At 43.2% G+C, this 17,233-nt stretch overlaps 1 protein-coding gene across 1 annotated transcript in view; it reads right to left on the bottom strand.

Annotated features, from left to right (window-relative positions):
* The window catches only part of Mrc1 (mannose receptor C-type 1), a 90,853-nt gene extending 78,028 nt beyond the window's left edge, over positions 1-12,825 (bottom strand). Inside the window, exons 1-2 of the mRNA XM_021192603.2 lie at positions 12,664-12,825; positions 4,118-4,519 (exon numbers count right to left, since the gene is read on the bottom strand). Coding sequence (XP_021048262.1) covers positions 4,118-4,519; positions 12,664-12,724 — 463 coding nt within the window. The 5' untranslated portion in view covers positions 12,725-12,825. The remainder of the gene's footprint in view (positions 1-4,117; positions 4,520-12,663) is intronic.
* Positions 12,826-17,233: the final 4,408 nt, after the last annotated feature.

The raw sequence follows: 17,233 nt of genomic DNA, 5'->3' as shown, positions 1-17,233 counted from the left end.
CAAGAAGTGGGATTGGGTGGGTAGGGGAGCAGGGGTGGGGGGGTATAGGGAACTTTTGGGATAGCATTTGAAATATAAATAAAGAAAATAATAATAATAATAATAATAATAATAATGAAGAAGAAGAAGAAGAAGAAGAAGAAGAAGAAGAAGAAGAAGAAGAAGAAGAAGAAGAAGAAGAAGAAGAAGAAGAAGAAGAAGACCTGAGACGTCAACCTCTGCCACACGTGCACATACATCTGCATACAAAAGTTTATCACATACATGTAAACCATACACATACACATTCCATGGAGTCAAGCTCACAGGCGATATTCAAATCCCTGCAACTACTTCTGAGCAAGTCAGCCCTTACTCTCTACCGTGATGTGGATGATAGGATAGAAACAGCATACTTCTGTATTGCATGTCTTAAAAAGAAGCCACTCAAAACCCTTACAGACACCGTTTTCAGTCAACACTCTTCTTTTTGAATTTATATAAAAAAAAATTATTCTTTTGAGGCACAAAATCATTACTCTGCCCACCGTGGCCTCAAATTTTTCCTCTTGTTCAGGTTTCCTGAATGCTGATCTTGCCAGCACGTACCACCACGCCAACGACTTCTTTACTGGGTTTTCGTTATTTCCCTTTTCATTTACCCATTATACTTATTTCAAAATGCTATTCTAGGTTTAGTTCTGCTAAGTGAAAGGTCAGGTCAGTTTTTGTTGGGTTCTTTTTTTTAATTTATTTAGCAAAGTGGGGTAGAGCATTGTGAGTCAGGCAGCACATGAGGAAGTGGGAGAGCAACCTGGCGAGTAGGGTCTCTCCTTCCACCATGTGGACTGCAGGAACTGAACTCAGGTTTTCAGGCTGGGCAGCAAGTGTCTTTAGCACTGAGCCATTTCACCAGCCACAGGACCAATCCTCGTATCTTAAGTTTGCATAAGGTACATGCTAAATTCAGTAAGAACTGGGCCAACTCTTAGTGCCAGGGTTGTCTGCTCCTTCCTGCAAAGAGAGTCCTGGGAACCACCTCAGGACCAGTTGTACTTTTTTGTTTGTTTGTTTGTTTGTTTGTTTGTTTTTGTTCTTTGGGGGGTTTTGTTGTTGTTTTTGTTATGCTTTGGGTTTTTTGTTTGTTTGTTTGTTTGTTTTTGAAACACGGTTTCTCTGAATAACCCTGGCTGTCCTGGAACTCACTCTGTAGACCAGGCTGGCCTCAAACTCAGAAATCCACCTGCCTCTACCTCCCAAGTACCTGGGGTTAAAGGCATGTATCAGACAACATGGCCTCTGATTGAAACTATACAGGCGGCTCTTTGAGGGGAGTATTCAAAACATGGGCACAGAAGAGATCCAAAGACCCAAACTCCACCCTGCCCACCTTATTAAAGAAGCACAAAAATGCTGTCAGTTAGTGTTCGCTCTAGAGCTCCAGATAATCCTCTAAATCATGCAAGTGTACAGCTCTGACATAATTATCAACCAGTTTCCAATGAGATGGTGACTTCAGTTCTAATCAATGTTGCACTAAATTAATTAATGGTCTCTTTGGGGCTGGAGAGACAGTTCGACAGCTAAGAATAGGCGGTGTTCTTGCAGAGGACTCGAACTCATCTCAGGTGGGTCACAACTGCCTTTCACTTCAGGTCTATGGGATCAGATATGCTCTTCAAGACAGATACTGCACACGTATATACACACACACACACACACACACACACATACACACAATTCATTTATTATTATTATTATTATCAATTTTTTTCTTTTTTTTTACACTCCAGATTTTATTCCCCTCCAAGTCCACCCTCCAACTGTTCCATATCCCAAACCTCCTCCCAGCCCCCATATCCACACGAGGATGTCCCCACTTCCTCCTGACATCACCAGATCTCCAAACTCCCTGAAGTCTCCAGTCTCTTGAGAGTTAGGTGCATCTTCTCTGAAATGGCAGTCCTCTGCTGTATGTGTGTTGGGAGCCTTACATCAGCTGGTGTATGCTGTCTGTTTGGTGGTCCAGTGACTGAGAGATCTCAGGGGTCCAGATTGAATCTGCCGGTCCTCCTAAAGGGGTCGCCCTTCTCCTCAGCTTCTTCCAGCTTTTCCCTAATTCAACTACAGGGGTCAGCTAACCATTGGTTAGGCACAAATATTTGCATCTGACTCTTTCAGCTGCTTGTTGGGTCTTTTGGGGGGGGGGCAATCATGATAGGTCCCTTTTTGTGAGCGCTCCATAACCTCAGTAATAGTGTCGGGCCTTGGGCCCTCCCCTTGACCTGGATCCCACTTTGGGTCTGTCGCTGGACCTTCTTTTCCCCAGGCTCTCATTTCTAGTGGTTAGGCCCTTCTTCAGTATTACTTTCAATACTGAGAAAGGTCACCAGTGTGTTGGCAAAAATTGGGCCATCTTCAAAACCATCACCGAATTCTTTGCAAAAATAATTCAAAATCTCTTGAGTCCTCCTCTTTTACTGATTAAGAATCTGAATGGGGGGTATGAGTAAAGCCTGCAATCTACACATTTAAACAAGCTTACCAGATGTTTCTTAAACACACTAAAAGATGATGATTGCTGTCCTAAGTGTCATGCACATTTCTCTCAAAGTAAATAACAGAACAGGAAGAGGAGGCCTACTACTAGAGTTTACAGTACATTAAGGCAAGTCAGGTGATACAGGCCTATAATCCCAGCTACTCAGAAGACTGGGGCAAAAAGCCTTCATGTTTAATGGTGGTTGTCTGAGTTACAGCGTGAGTTCAAGGCCAGCCTGTGCAACCCAGTAAGCCCCTGCCACAAAATAAAAGGTAAAACCTAAAACACCTGAGACTATAGCTCATCAGGAGAGCACATGCTCAGAATGTGGGCAGCCTTAGGTTTAATCCAACTACTGTGGGGAAGAAAGTATGTAAATGAGTTCAATGAGATGACCTCTAACACTATTACCCTCAAATTTAATTCCTCAATTTGACAATTGTTCCCTTTTTAGAACGGAACACAGTCAAGTTTGAGTGACCCTGCTCTGTCCTTTGAGTTTAGTACTGAGTTTTCCCCTGGAAGGGATGGATGTTGCTTGTGTGCCTCTCTTGTGTGCCTCTCTTGCCTCTCCAAGTTCATATCATGTTCAATAAATGCCTGGAAATAACTTCTCTGAACTCCACTCTCGCCTGCTTCAAATTCTAACTCAACTCTTCTCTTTAGGACAAGAGAACAAAAGCAGACAAATAATCTCTTTACACGGAGCCGGGCTCCTGGCTGTCTCACTATGATAAGCTAGGGTCAACCCTTCTCAAAAGCCCCAGCAACAAAGCAATTTTGGAATAGGTTTCCCTGGGCCCCAAAGGCCTGCTCTTCCTCTGACCTTGAAGCTGTTCTAGATAATGCCTCACAATAGCCCAGTGTCCAAAGGAGAAATGGGGTTGCAGAATCATCCGACCCAAGACAGCAGTCTTTGTTAAAGGCTTCAGGTTCTTTTGCCTTGTCTGGTTTTGGTGTCTGATTCTGAATGAGTGAAATTTCACCAAGACACGGAGATGCTAAATACTCTGATTTTTATTTTTCCCCTCTAGACCACAAGGATCAACTCCCTGTCCCCTGCTCACACTATCCCTTTTTAAGACAGGGGACTAAATATGTTTGCTAATTCATGAGCCAGTTCTTCAGTTTAAAAAATCCAGGATGATTATTTTCTCTAAATACTCTGTAGTGACAGAATAAATCAGAAACACTCAGAGTTTCATTTCAGGTGATCTGAAGTAGAGAATACTCTTGGGATCATTTCTCCAGAGATTTCTCAACCTTACCCTTGAGGTAAGGAAAAGTCTGGTTAGAGTGAATGAGACAATCTCATCATGTTGAATAGGAGGCTTCAGGTCAAAGGTCATAATGAAATGTTTCTGAAGCTATAATGTCTTGCTTCAAAATAAGTAATATCAAGACATTCAAAAGTAATGTTTATCTGTGAATTACCAAAAGCTAACAGTTACTGGGGGACATTTTCTCACACCTATTTGTCATCATGTCCGTCTAGAACACAGGATAATTCAAAAGCTGTTTCTTGTACTGACCACTCTAGGACATGTCTTCGCCTTTAGTCTCAAACAAGGAGATGAAGAGGTAACTGATCCTTACCTTCATAGCCTCTCGAGCACAGGTCATCCGTGGTTCCATAGACCTTCCATCTGCTCCACAATCCCGAGCCTTTGTAAAGCTTGATATTCTTCTCTTGTCTGTTGCCATAATTAAAATATAACTCTGTGCCCTTGATTCCAAAGAGTGTGTCATTTTTACACTCCCATTTCTGATATTCACTTTTTGAATCACAGTCATACAGGGTAACAGAGGCCCAGTCAGTTTTCGATGGCACTCCCAAACATAATTTGAAAGCAACACTCATGACCTGAGATTCTGACACCCAGCGGAACTTCTGGGATTCAGCTTCCGGGTTGCAAGTTGCTGTCTGAACTGAGATGGCACTTAGAGCATCCACGCAGCGCTTGTGATCTTCATTATAGATTAAAAACTGTCTCGAGTCTGTTCACAAAAAGGAAAGAACACAGGCTTAAGTATGTTCACATAGAGAGGGCAGTACTTTAGGGTAAATGTTTGTAGACTTTTATTTTCCCTGAAGAGTTATGATTCCAGGAAAACTGGCAGAGGTAGCTGTGCCTTGGCATGCTGGAGGGAGAGCCTGGAGCAGGGAACTGGCTGAGTAAGTGAGTCTGGATAGCTGAGGCCCATCCCTCATAGCTTACCTGGGGCCAAATGGGATGTCCTTAGGGGGTGGAAATTAAGAAAGTATTTAGTAAGCATAAATCTCCCTCTATATGAATTCACATCGAAATGTTCCTTTTCTGTTGCTTTTAAAGACTATACAAGGAAAATCAATGATTAAGTTTTGGCAGAAATATATGCTAACCACTTCTTGCGACATTTCCCTAAATGTATTCTGTCTGCTTTGTGTGCATCTTTCCAAATGAGCTGGTTCAGTTGCAGGCTTCTGAGAATTTGAATAAATGATCTTGGATATTCTTGATCAAACTATTCTGGGGTTAAAGAAGGGAGAGAGGTAGGGAGAGAGAATACCAGCAATCAGGAGACTCCAGAGCATTTTCAAAGGAGCAATTCTATTTCCTGTTCCTCCCCAGCACAGTTGGTACCACCTACACCCTGAAGTCAAGCCTAGGACCTGTAACTTAAAACCTATAATGAATCATGTCCTCCAAAGGTCATTGTCTCTTGACACATCTGCTCCATCTCTCCCTCATGCCCACACTGAAAAAGAACCTCAGTCTCTTCTCACCCTCATTGCTGATCCTTGCCACTCTTTTCTGGGGAGCCTGATGTTATCCATTGGAACTCCTTTGGTTTCCTGAAACCAAGACTCCATAGAGCCTAGATCCAGAACACCTTCTACCATTTGCTTCTCTGGAGTTGACGACTACCCGCTGCTCATGCCATAGCTGACTGGGTCACGTGAATAACTGAACCTCACAACCCTTTGTTATCCTCCTCAACAAAAATTAAAACATTACAAGTAGGGTGCTTTGCTCATGATAAAGCAGAGGAAATAAGGAGATAAAGCTTTTCTCAAAAGCTACTATGAATATGAGCATTTATCATACTCAAATGCTAGCTTAGCCTCCTCTAATGTAAAAATGAAGCAGTCTGAGAATCCTCCATTGAGCTTAGCTCTTCCCCTGGCATTTTTCCTAGCCAGCCTTGGCTTCCACTTTTCAGAGTGCTTGTTTCAGCATATCTCTCTTCAGTTCATATTTCATACATTTTGAGTTTACTGTTGACGGCCCTTATTAAAAGCCTTTATTAAAAGAAAAAGGCACCCAGGAGGCAGCTGGACATGGCTGGTAAAGGTCAGGAGAGTCGGCCCATGCAGTACAGCCTCCCTTCAGAGGTCCTGCTGTGATGTGCTTAATTTTCATCTGTAACTCATCTTAACTCCACTTAATTACAGTAGTATTTTAATGAACTAACTTAGAGCAGTGATAACATAAACACCATAACCAGAAGCAACTTTGCTGAGAAAGGGTTGATTCCAGCTTACAAATCTTGGGCCATGGTCCCTCATCCAGGGAACTCAAGGCAGAGAAAGAAAGTGGAAGAGAAAGGGGAAGAACACTGCTCAGCATCTTATTCCTTTTGGCTTGCTTGGCTTGTCTTATGACCCCCTGCCCAGGGGTAGTGGAAGTCCAATGTCTCCTATCAATCATTAATCAAGAAAATGCCCTAAGGTTTGCCTACAGGCAATGTGATGGAGGCAATTCCTCATTGAGGTTCCTCTTTCCAAATAACTCCAACTTATGTCAAGTTGTAAAAAAAAAAAACAAACAAAACAACAACAACAAAAAACAAAAACAAAAAAACAAAAAGCAAAAAACCACCAGCCAGGGCATGAACCAACATCCACTCTTGTTTTCTCTCAGCGATGAACCATCATGCACCCAGATGCAGAAGCCTAAATCCAGTTGTCACCCTGGGTTCTCAGCTTTCCTTCTCTCTCTTTTGCCCACCCCCACCCCCACAGACTCTGTCCCTCTGCAGAACTGCAACACACATCTCCTCTATTCTCTTCTCTCCAATGTCATTGGCACTGGTCTACGCCATGCAACCATGGTTTTGCTCCACTCACAACTTTTTCTGAAATAGAATCATCAAGGAAAATAACTCCTGATGACCTAGCTTCCTTTTCAATGGTCCTGACATGTCTCTATATTACAGAGACTTCCCCCACATAAGCATTGCATCCACTGAACCATATAGAAAGAAGAGTGTCATTCTTTATAATCTTGCCATCTCTTTGCTGGATTGCCCTATGTGCATTATTCTAATTGAATGCATACTGGTTAATCCAATGCCATTGTTTCTTTTCTATCATAAAGAGTTGGGAGAAAACTTTGTTTCTAATTAAAATGATTGTTTTCTAACCACAGAAATCCTTCAAAACTGGAATGAAGGATACTAGCAGGGAAATATCTGGCCTTCACGAAGTTTGCCCCTGGACAGGGAGCCACCAAACCCTGACACTTCTCACTCTGAGATGATGCTAAACTACATGCTTATCAGTGCTTGTTTCCTGTGTTTCTCCTTTGTCGCTAGATGCACAGCAAGACTGATACAGCTGCCATCAGACAATGTAAGGAAACACAGTGTTATCATGACCTGACACACTGTTTATTCTCCAAATGGTCAGTGCAGAATTTCTCTTTCACCACTGTCTTTGTCAAATGCATCTGATTATAAAAGTCATACATCTTCCTCCAAAGGGATGTTGAAGACCTTGACCAAGAGAAGCTTGTGGCACGGCTGCCATTTCTCAGCGTTCCAGTGGACATGTTTGTAAACATTCTAATGCTTGTCCATATGCATTATGCTTCTGCAACAGAAATGCCACAAAGCTGAACACACAGGGACAGACAGACAACCATGTTCATTCACCTACATGATGGAAGGAAAAAATCAATTCTCACAACTTATCCTCTGAGCTCAACCTAAATTCCAGGGCAAGAATGTGTGTAGCTGAAAAATTAAGCATCCAATAAGGTGTGAGTTTTCTTCTAGGTATATTTTTAAATTATTCTATAACATTAAGCAAAGTAATTAATATCAAAATTCTACCAGCAAAGAAATACAGCTCTAAAAGGGCAGCATTCAGAAAAAGAAACATAAAACACTGTGTTTCCTGGATTTCCTATACTGTAATACTGACACTAAAGCATATAGGAAAATAACATCTGGAAGACAAAGGAGTTGAATCAAGAGAGAATAGAAAAAGACTCTGTTATTTCTTAACTTCTGCCATGTCTCTGCACAGTGACCTGAGTCCCAAAATGTCAGGAGTCCCTCTCCACCTGGGAACATTTTCTGACAGAGCCTTCACACAGGGCAGATTTGATGGGCCAGAGAATTCACATTCCCTGTAAGGAGTTATCACCTGTGATTCATGGGGAAGAACAGATACCCCAGCGCAGTGGATTCTGGAGTTGGGAGTCCTATTGCAGTGTCCCCCAGATCTCCACTGCAAATCACACTTGGTCACTGGCATAATTACATACTTTCCTTTCTCATCTCACTTCCCCATTTGCCCAGCCAGTGCTTTCTGGGATGGCTTCCCACTAAAACTACAGCTGTCCAATGTCGTCTTCTGCAGGAATCCAAAATGAAGCTATAGTGTGCCTGTTAACTGCCATAAATACAGTTTCAGTCCACAATGCCCTCTCACCTCCTAACACTGAAAGAAAGAGGGAAATACTTACCATGAACCTCAAATACACAAGAAGCTATGCCAGAGAAGATGGGGCAATGGCCAAGGCTTTGAACTAAAGGGTGAAGGAAAACTTAAGAGTAACTTTATTCTTCACTTTGATCCTTTATTCATTCACTAGAATGTCATAGAGATTACTACTACTTTATGCCACTCCACATAGTCACTTGGAGAGGTTTAAATATGGCACTAAAATGGGTTCTGAGCCCAAAAAGAAAAAACAAGGCATTGATGTTTCAACATCCCGCTCATCCCCTCACAGTATACATTTCACAACTTTCCTGTCAATTATCTTGGAGGGATGCCCCCCCACCCACACACACACTGCTCTGTGATCTCTTGTTCCACCTGTGTAATGAAGTCATCTCCCCTGTCCCCTAAGTTACTAACTTCCCAGCAGTAGCCTCTTCCCCAGCCTGGGGACAACATAAGAAACAAGATAAGAAATCCTCTCAGAACACTGCTTTTTTTCTAGTATAGTCATTCGGATAGACTCATCTCGGGTATCCATCACCCAGTACAGAACCAGGTGTTAGTAGCAGACAGTGAGAGTCCAGTGCTCACTGCCTGTGGCTTTGCTAAGTTTCTTAGTTATTTCTGTGCTTTCACTCTATCAAATCAAGAGTGAACCATAGGATTACTATGTCTGTAAGAGTTAAATGAGACAATTTAAGTACATGGAATAGCAATGGATACAGAAATGACTCCATACGTGTTTGTTATCCTGATGAGGAGTGTGGAGAAAACAGGCTTGAATGGGGGTGAGAGGCAGTTCAGAACAGGATGAAACTGGAAACAAAAAAATAGCTGATGAAGCAGCTAGGCTAAGGGACAGTCGGGCAGAATAGTGGTGAGCTTGGAGGAGGTCACATGGTCCACAAGGGATGTTTTGGAGGGTCTGGGACTTCCTGTGTCATCTGAGTTAAACTCATTATTTCAACCTTATATCCTTATCTGTAAACTGAGGGTACTATTCTCTGACAGAGTCCTTGTGAGCCTCCAACTGCTATGCTGTAGGTAAAGCACCAAGCAGATCTTTCTCCCTAAAGGAAATACTTAAATACTGATTCCTTCCTTCTCCTCTCTTGGAAAAACAAAACAAAACAAAATGAAACAAAAGCTTTCATGCAAATCTGAAGTCCATAGTTTAATCTAGTGTTGTTTTGAACCCCATGTTCCCTTCCTGATAAACAATATCACTTCCCAGCCTCAATGCTGAAAAGCCGTGTTCAGGAACGGGGTGTCACTGGCTCACAACTACTGAAATCCACTTAGTCTTCAAGGCCCAATTGTTTCTCATGTAGTAAAACATGTCACTTTTCTCTCTGATCTGGATGACACTATGGCCTCCAGCTTTATGCACTAACTTCATTAGGTGTTAGTTATGCATATGCATATGTATACATATATGTATATAAAATATTTGTCTATTATTTACGTAAATATATAATATAGAACCTATATACTACATTTTAAATGTTAGGGCTGACCAGATAGCTCAGTGGGTAAATCACTTGCTACCAAGCCTTAAGATCTGAGTTTGGTCCCTGGGACCCCCAGGATGGAAGGAGTAACCAAATCGTGAAACTTGCCTTCTGATCGTCACATGAATGCCATGACAAGACCTGGCCCCCACACAGACACAGACAGACATAATACAAGTGCTAAAACATAATAAAATATGTTTAACTAGAAATAATCTAACCGAGGTACCTGTCCCACGTAAATGAGAAAACGAGATTTCCAACATGAAGTCTGAGAAAGCGGTGGGAAGGACCACAGTAGCAAACATGTAGAAGGATGGAGGATAAGGTCGGTTTTCTCTTCGCTAAATTGAGTTCAAGTAAGTAAGTTCAGCATCCGTGCTGTAAGGGGTGAATGTAAGGTGAAATCAGAGTTTGCAAGAGAGACTGTAAGAATGGATTCTACAATAGCCAAAGGAAAATTGAAATAATTCTCTTCTGCACATTAGATGAAGAAACCAAAATGGGATATGCATCCAGCTGAACGCTCTGGCGTGACGTCAGTATCAGAACCATAGCTTAGCGGCTTCCCAACACACTATACCAGGGATGATCTAAAGCTCTCGCTTGGCTTGATATTATAGCAAGAAATCAAAGTGGGGGCCGGAAGAGCCAGAGATGGAAGCGAGTGGTATCCTGGGTTGGCTTCCACCTGCTAAGCACTAACCTAAGCACTTAACTGCCCAAGCCTATTGCCATCATCAGAATCCAAGATGGCACCTGTGTTAATGAGTCATGAGCCTAAGGTTTTCCCTCATGTCACATGAACTTTGAATCATGTGACAGCCGGCTTTGCTGTGTCCTGAGATCTGGAAAGACGCCTGGTTGCCTTGTGGCACCAACTGTCTGTCTCTTGCTTCCCTTCCCAATTCTGCTTACATGGCCTCAGCGTGGTACTTGGCAGTGTACAGTGATGGCAATAAAAAAAAAAAAAATCAGCAAATACTGTGAATCAGCTAGTCTTTTCTGTTTTATTTTTTCCTACAAAACAACAACAACAACAAAAATGTTGTTTTGTCTACTAACATACCATTGCCTGTGAGCCAAACCCACCAAATTATGCTTCTTAGCTTAGTCCACGTCAGTGTCCAACATCTCTCATTAATGATAACTCCCCACCTATATACTGATGCTTAAACACTGCCAATAATGCCTGAGAGGCAGGTCAGCAGAGCAAGGAGGGCCAGGGAGCTCCTCTATTAACCTCTATAGACTCCAATCACAGCTAACCTATCAGTGACATCAGTGCTCCAATGCATCCAGTGACATTGGGGTAGAATGTTCCCTAGGGTTGTAGTATATCAGGTAGCAAAGGATCTTCCCATAGGTCTTGTGAGTTGATGGGGATCCAGGAAAGGCAGTCCTGAGAACTCAGGGGTCCTTTAGTGAGCTGTTGACTAAGCAGATGTTCTGGCTTTATCCTCAGGGACTTGGGCTATTGAGACCAAGAGAAGATAAAATGAGCACAGCTGACCCTTAAACCAGAGGTGGCTCAGCAGATAAAGGTGCTGCCTGCCAAACCTGACAACTTAGATTTGATCCCTGGGACCCACATAGTGGAATGTCTTCTGACCTCCGCATGAATTTCAATGGCACAGTCACACCAAAATGCAATAAGCATAATAAAATTTTTAAAATAAATAAATAAATAAATGGTATAGAGTCTGAGGGTGTGGATCTACCACAGATTGCAAGTCTAGAATCCAACCTCCAGTGAGGGGCTGAAAATCACAGGCTTTCAAGTAACACAAACACATCTGGGTCAGGAAGGGACTCTCCTGTGCCCATTTTTATTTGCATTTTATTCTCTAGAAAGAGCTGAAAGACCTCACATTTTGTGTCCCTGTAACTGGGCCCACCAAGTAACCTCCCAGGACCTCACACTCTGTCCCAGTATTTGTAGTCACAGAGAAAGGCATTAGGGAGGCATCCTGCTGTCTCAAGGAGGGAAACATTCCTAAGAGAATTGAGAAAATCTTTATCATACAGATCCCTAGAGAACTTCCTGGCATCGGTGTCACCACAGGACTTGGGCTAAGCCCAAGAGTACGAACTGTGTCCAGCAGGCTTTAGTTGTCTGATGGAAGTGGAGGGTGATGAAAGGCCAAAAATAAGTCTCAAAATAGACCTGGGAGTGCAGACTCTCCCAGTCCCTCCCATTCTGGTGCTTAAGAATCCAGAGAAACGCTCACTCAGCTATGCCCTTGTTCATCTAAAGAGCCCTGATCTGCTCCTACGGACATATCAACCACCTTCAGACTTCAGCATCGAACACATCCACCTGTGATGCAGTATGAACAATTCTGGATACAGAAAAGGGAGGACTTTCTAGCAATAGAAATTATGAATGAAACGGCCCACGGGAAAAGCCGAGTGTGAGAATCCCCACATCCCTCCCACGTCCCTCCCACGTCCCACCACGAGGAAGATTCCTCTCTTTATCAATTTGCATCTAGGATGAGGGGCTGCAACTTCCTCTTTCGCCACCGGAGATAACTTAGCGCTCTCTATAGGGAGTAGAATAGCAACGGCATAAACTGAAAACTAGAACTAGGGCAAGCAACAAAACAAGAAGGCATTGCACAAGCCAGGTAGAAATACCCAGACATGATGTCCTCAGGAGGACGGAGGTGCTGGGGGGCTACAGCCTGGACAACATCTAACAGCGGAGAGCAGCAGCATCGCCTGGCTCTAGCTCAACTCCCACCCTGGTGGCCAGGTCAAGGCCAAACACAGGCTTGATGCAGGCAGGTCAGGTAAAAACACAGATGTTGCAAGGACAATGCGCTCAACTCCTCTTCCAGATGTACACAGGACTTTCGGCATAAACTCCAAACGAAATGGTATGCAAAGCCCCCACCTCAAAACAGACTTACCCAATAGCTGAACAGAGACGGGGATGACAGAGATAAAAGCCAGGAGCAGGGGAAGCCTCATGGCCCAGAGTGGATCTTCCACTGAGGGAGAAGAGGGAGACTGGAAAGGCAAAGAATACAACCAGGTCCCCAGGTTGTCGCGTTGCTCAGTCCAGAGACTGGGAGCTGCCTGACTGAAAAGGAGGACAGAGGAAGCTGTCCCTTTTAAAGCACTCCTGAATTTAGGAAAACCCTCCAATTGAGAGATATCCTGTCACATGGGGGCGGTTAGAAAAACAGGAATTCAAAGTTACAACTTTGCTTCGTAAGCTAAGACACAGGGGGAAGGGGAGAGAGGAACGTGTGTACGAGAGGAGTAAATGCAGGAAGTGGGGAGAAGTGAGGACCTGGGCCATGAGCAACAGGGAGAGGCAGCTGGGCTCTCCACAGGTGCCGGGCAGGAACCACATAGGAGGCCATTATCTGGGTGGGGATAAGTCTCCAGGAGGCAGCTGTGGAGGCTCTCAGGGCATGAAGCCTTAGCCACAATTCTAAAGTCAGAAAAGGAGGGCACTTACTGGAAACTGTCAGAAGCACTTCCTGAAGGTGTAAAACTGACCCCTGCCCCAATCCTGTGTTCAGGTTGAGTCCCAGCACCAACACACACACACACACACACACACACACACACACACACACACCTTAGAAAGGATCGAAGGTATGACTCACGTAGAGTTTTGCTCCTACCTCTAGAAGGAAAATGAAAGAAGTTAATTTTAAGACAATCTCAGTGAAGCCCAGGGAGAGAAGGTTCTAGAAGCCTTTCTCTAGAAAGCCAGAGGAAACAGTGGCAATAGCTTTGTTGTCGGTTCCCTGCCCTGCCTCAACCATTACAGTCCTCTGAGGTTGAAAAGGGGAAGACCTCTCTCTTGCAAAAGAAAGCCTGGCTTAGGTCCAAAATTTACTTGTTGATGACAGTGGGATTCCGTCTTCATAACATTCCAGGGTCGTTCACAAAGCACCACTCAACCCACGTAAACACTGATCCCCCCCCCCCAGGAGTTCAACAAGAATTAAGAATATTTAGAAATGGATACTAGTGGTTAATCAGGGAAGACCTGAAACTGGAGTATGGAAATGAAGATTTTGGAAACACTGGAGACTTAGAAATTGTAAACAGATGGTTGTCTTCAAATGAAAAGCTGTTAAGATCTATCAACTCAGGCAAATGTACACGCTTTGCTTCGCAATAAGAGCTGTGATTTCTCAATAATTTAATTTTCTTTTTAAAAAGCCTAAATTAGGAAGATTCTGAGAGGGGACCCACCTTTCTTTTTCATTCTATCAAGGCTTAACTGACAAACAAAATTCTCCCAAGACTGGTGAGAGGCAGCAAATGTTTCCTTTTCAACCACTGCTTAACTGACTTATCAAAGGAACATGGAAACAACCTTGCCTTTGTGGTGCAGGCTGCCCTTGAATTCTTGATTCCTCTGTTTTGACTTCCTGAGAGCTGGGATTATAGGTGTGCCCCAGCATGCTTGCTGACCAAAAATGTTTTAATTGGTCTTTTAAATGCAAGCCATTCAAAATGTTTTGCCTAACTGGGGCTTACATTGACTTATTTTCAGAGGAAAGTAAGGGTTAACTGAATTACAGGTGTCATATATTCATGGTTTCATTATGGCAATATGTCTCACATGCATGGGAATAAAATCAGAATCAGTAAAGAGACCCCTGGATTTGATATAAAGTGAAGTCCAACATCCCACAAAGGATTTGTCTCCATCAATTTTATCTTATTGGAACATTTTATCAGGTTAAAAGGGGTGAGCAAGTCAACACAAATCTGTGATTTCGGATAATGGTGGAGTAGAGGTTTCCATAAGCCTGTCCTTAAAGCAATCTTTGTATTGCCAGGAACTGTGGGAAAATAGCACATTTTTCACTTCTGGTGTCTCTCCAAAACCTTGAAGCATCCATTTCAGATCTTGTTTTTTATGTTTTGTTTTGTTTTAAAATTGTTTTTATTTATTTCCGTTTCAAACGTTGCTCCCTCCCTGTCCTCCCTCCAAGAGTTCTTCACCCCATCCCCTTTGCCTCTGAGACAGTGCTCTCCCATCACCCCCATCACCCTATCCCCACCCCAACTCTCCCACCTCTCATCTCCCACATCCCCCTTCCCTGGGGCATCAAGTCTCTACAGGATTAAGACCATCTTCTCCGACTGAGGTTATATAAGGCAGTCCTCTGCTACATATGTGCCAGGGGCCACAGACCAGCACACATATGATTTTTGGTTGGTAGTTCAGTCTCTGGGCAAGGTTGGTTGACACTGTTGTAATTCCTATGGGGTTGCTATCCTCTCCAGCTCCTTCCATCCTTCCCCTAACTCTTCCATGGGGGTCCATGACCTTAGTCCAGTGGTTGGCTGTTAAGTGTCTGCTTCTGCCTCAGGCAGCTGCTGGTAGAGCCTCTCAGAGGACAGACATGCTAGGATCCTGTCTGCAAGTACAACATGGCATCAGTAATCGTGTCAGGGTTTGGTGACTACACATGGGATGGATCCCAAGTTAGGCCGGTCTCTGCTCCATTGTTGTCCCTGCATTTCTTTTAGACAGGAACAATTCTGGGTCAAACATTTTGTAGGTAAGTTGGCGACCCCATCCCTTCGCTGAGGCCATGTCTATCTACTGGAGGTGGTCTCTTCAGGTTCCATCTCCCCAATGTTGGGCATTTAGGCTAAAGTCATCCCCAATGAGTCCTGGGAGCCTCTCTCATGCCAAGTCTCTGGAACTTTCTAGACATGCTCCCTACCCCCACCCCCACAGCTACATATTTCCATTCATTCACCTGGGCCTCTGGGCTTCTCTCTGGTCTCCAGTCTCCCCCATACTGAATGACTGCAAGCTGCTTTCCACATGGGCTATTCCATTTAATGCTCTCCTTCACCAAGGGTCACAATTTCGCCACATCCTCACTAACATTTATTTCTGCTTTTGATAAGAACCATTCTTTATATGAGGGAGGTATCTGTAGTTTGATTTGCATGTCTGTATTGCCTGCTGTGATTGAGTTATTCCCATATGCCCACTGGCCACTCAGATATTCTGTGGAGAAATATTAGTCCAGGTCCAGTATTCATTCTTAACTTCTGCAGTTCTGTGGTACTTGAGTAGATTTTTATATTCTGAACACTAATCTTTTATCAAATGAGTGTGTTGGTAAAATTTTCTAATAATCTGTGTTCTGTTTTTCCCTTTCTCTGTTTTCTCATTTTTCTTCTTCTCGTCAGCCCCCTCCCCTTACCTCCAACACTACAGCCTTCTTCTTTTTTTTTTTTTTTTTTTTTCAATTTTGAGTCAGGCTCTCACCACGTAGCTTAAGCTGGCCTTAAACATGTCATCCTCCTGTATCAGCTTTCCAAGTGCTAGGATCACAGGCACATGTCATTGCACCCAGCTCATGCTTCTGGTAAGTGTCCCTTGATGTAAAAGTTTTTAATTTTGAGAAAGTTCAGTTTGTCTGTTTTTTCTTGATGTTACAGCCAATATGTCATTATCAAATCCAATGTTACGAAGATTTTTCCTGATTTGTTCTTCGGAGGGTTCCGTGGCCTTACAACATGAGCAGGTCTTTGATTCACATAGGGCTTTCTGCATGAGTATGAAGACAACTGTCATTCTGCATGGGGGAAAACAGCTTCCCCATCACTTCCTGTTGAACATACTATTGCTTCCACACTAAATGGCCCTGGCATCTTGTCCAAAGTCAACTGGTCACACATGGTGGACTTTATATCTAGGTTCTGTGTTGTATCACACTGGCCTAGAAAGCCATCTCAGGCCAGTCCCATACTGTTCCTATTACTGAAGTATGGTTTAGTAATTTTAAAATCAGAAAGTACAAGTCCTCTAATTTCTTTGAAAATTGCTTTAGCTATTTGCAAGCCCTTGAGATTCCATGTAGATTTTTGGATAGGGTTTCGTATATATGAAGTAAAGCGACTTTGGGGTTTTGATAAGGTTGGCCTGTTTCTGTCATCTTCAAAAACTGTCATCCACTTCACAGTATTTAGTCTTCCATCATATAAACTTTCTACAATCTTTCTACTTAATTCTTCAATTTCTTTCAGCCATGTTTTATACTTATCAGGATATAAAATTTTAAGTTAAGTTTTAATTTAATTATAGTTTTAACATCTAACTACAACTCCATACTCCCATCCCTCTCCTTTATTTCCATTTAGAAAAGGCCATGGATATCAACCAGCCATGGCATATCAGGTTGCAGTAAGACTAGGCGCATCCTGTCTTATTGAGGTTAAAAGAAACAGCCCAATGGGAGGAAAGGCAGGTAACAGAGTCAGAGGCAGCCCCTACTCCCACTGTTAGGAGTCCCACTCGAACACCAAGCTACACAACTGTAACACATGAACAGAGGGTCTAGGTCAGTTCCATGTAGACTTCGTGGTTGTTGGGTCTATTTATGTGCCCTCCTATGGGCCCAAGTTAGGTGATTGTGTGGGTTTCCTTGTGGTATCTTTGACCCCTCTGGCTCCTACAATCCTTCCTCTTCATCTTCTACAGAA

This window comes from Mus pahari, chromosome 3, assembly GCF_900095145.1.
Source record: "Mus pahari chromosome 3, PAHARI_EIJ_v1.1, whole genome shotgun sequence".
In the NCBI taxonomy this organism is placed as follows: Eukaryota; Metazoa; Chordata; class Mammalia; order Rodentia; family Muridae; genus Mus; species Mus pahari.
The sequence above is the reverse complement of the archived record's forward strand: the minus strand, read 5'-3'. Positions and strand labels throughout refer to the sequence as shown.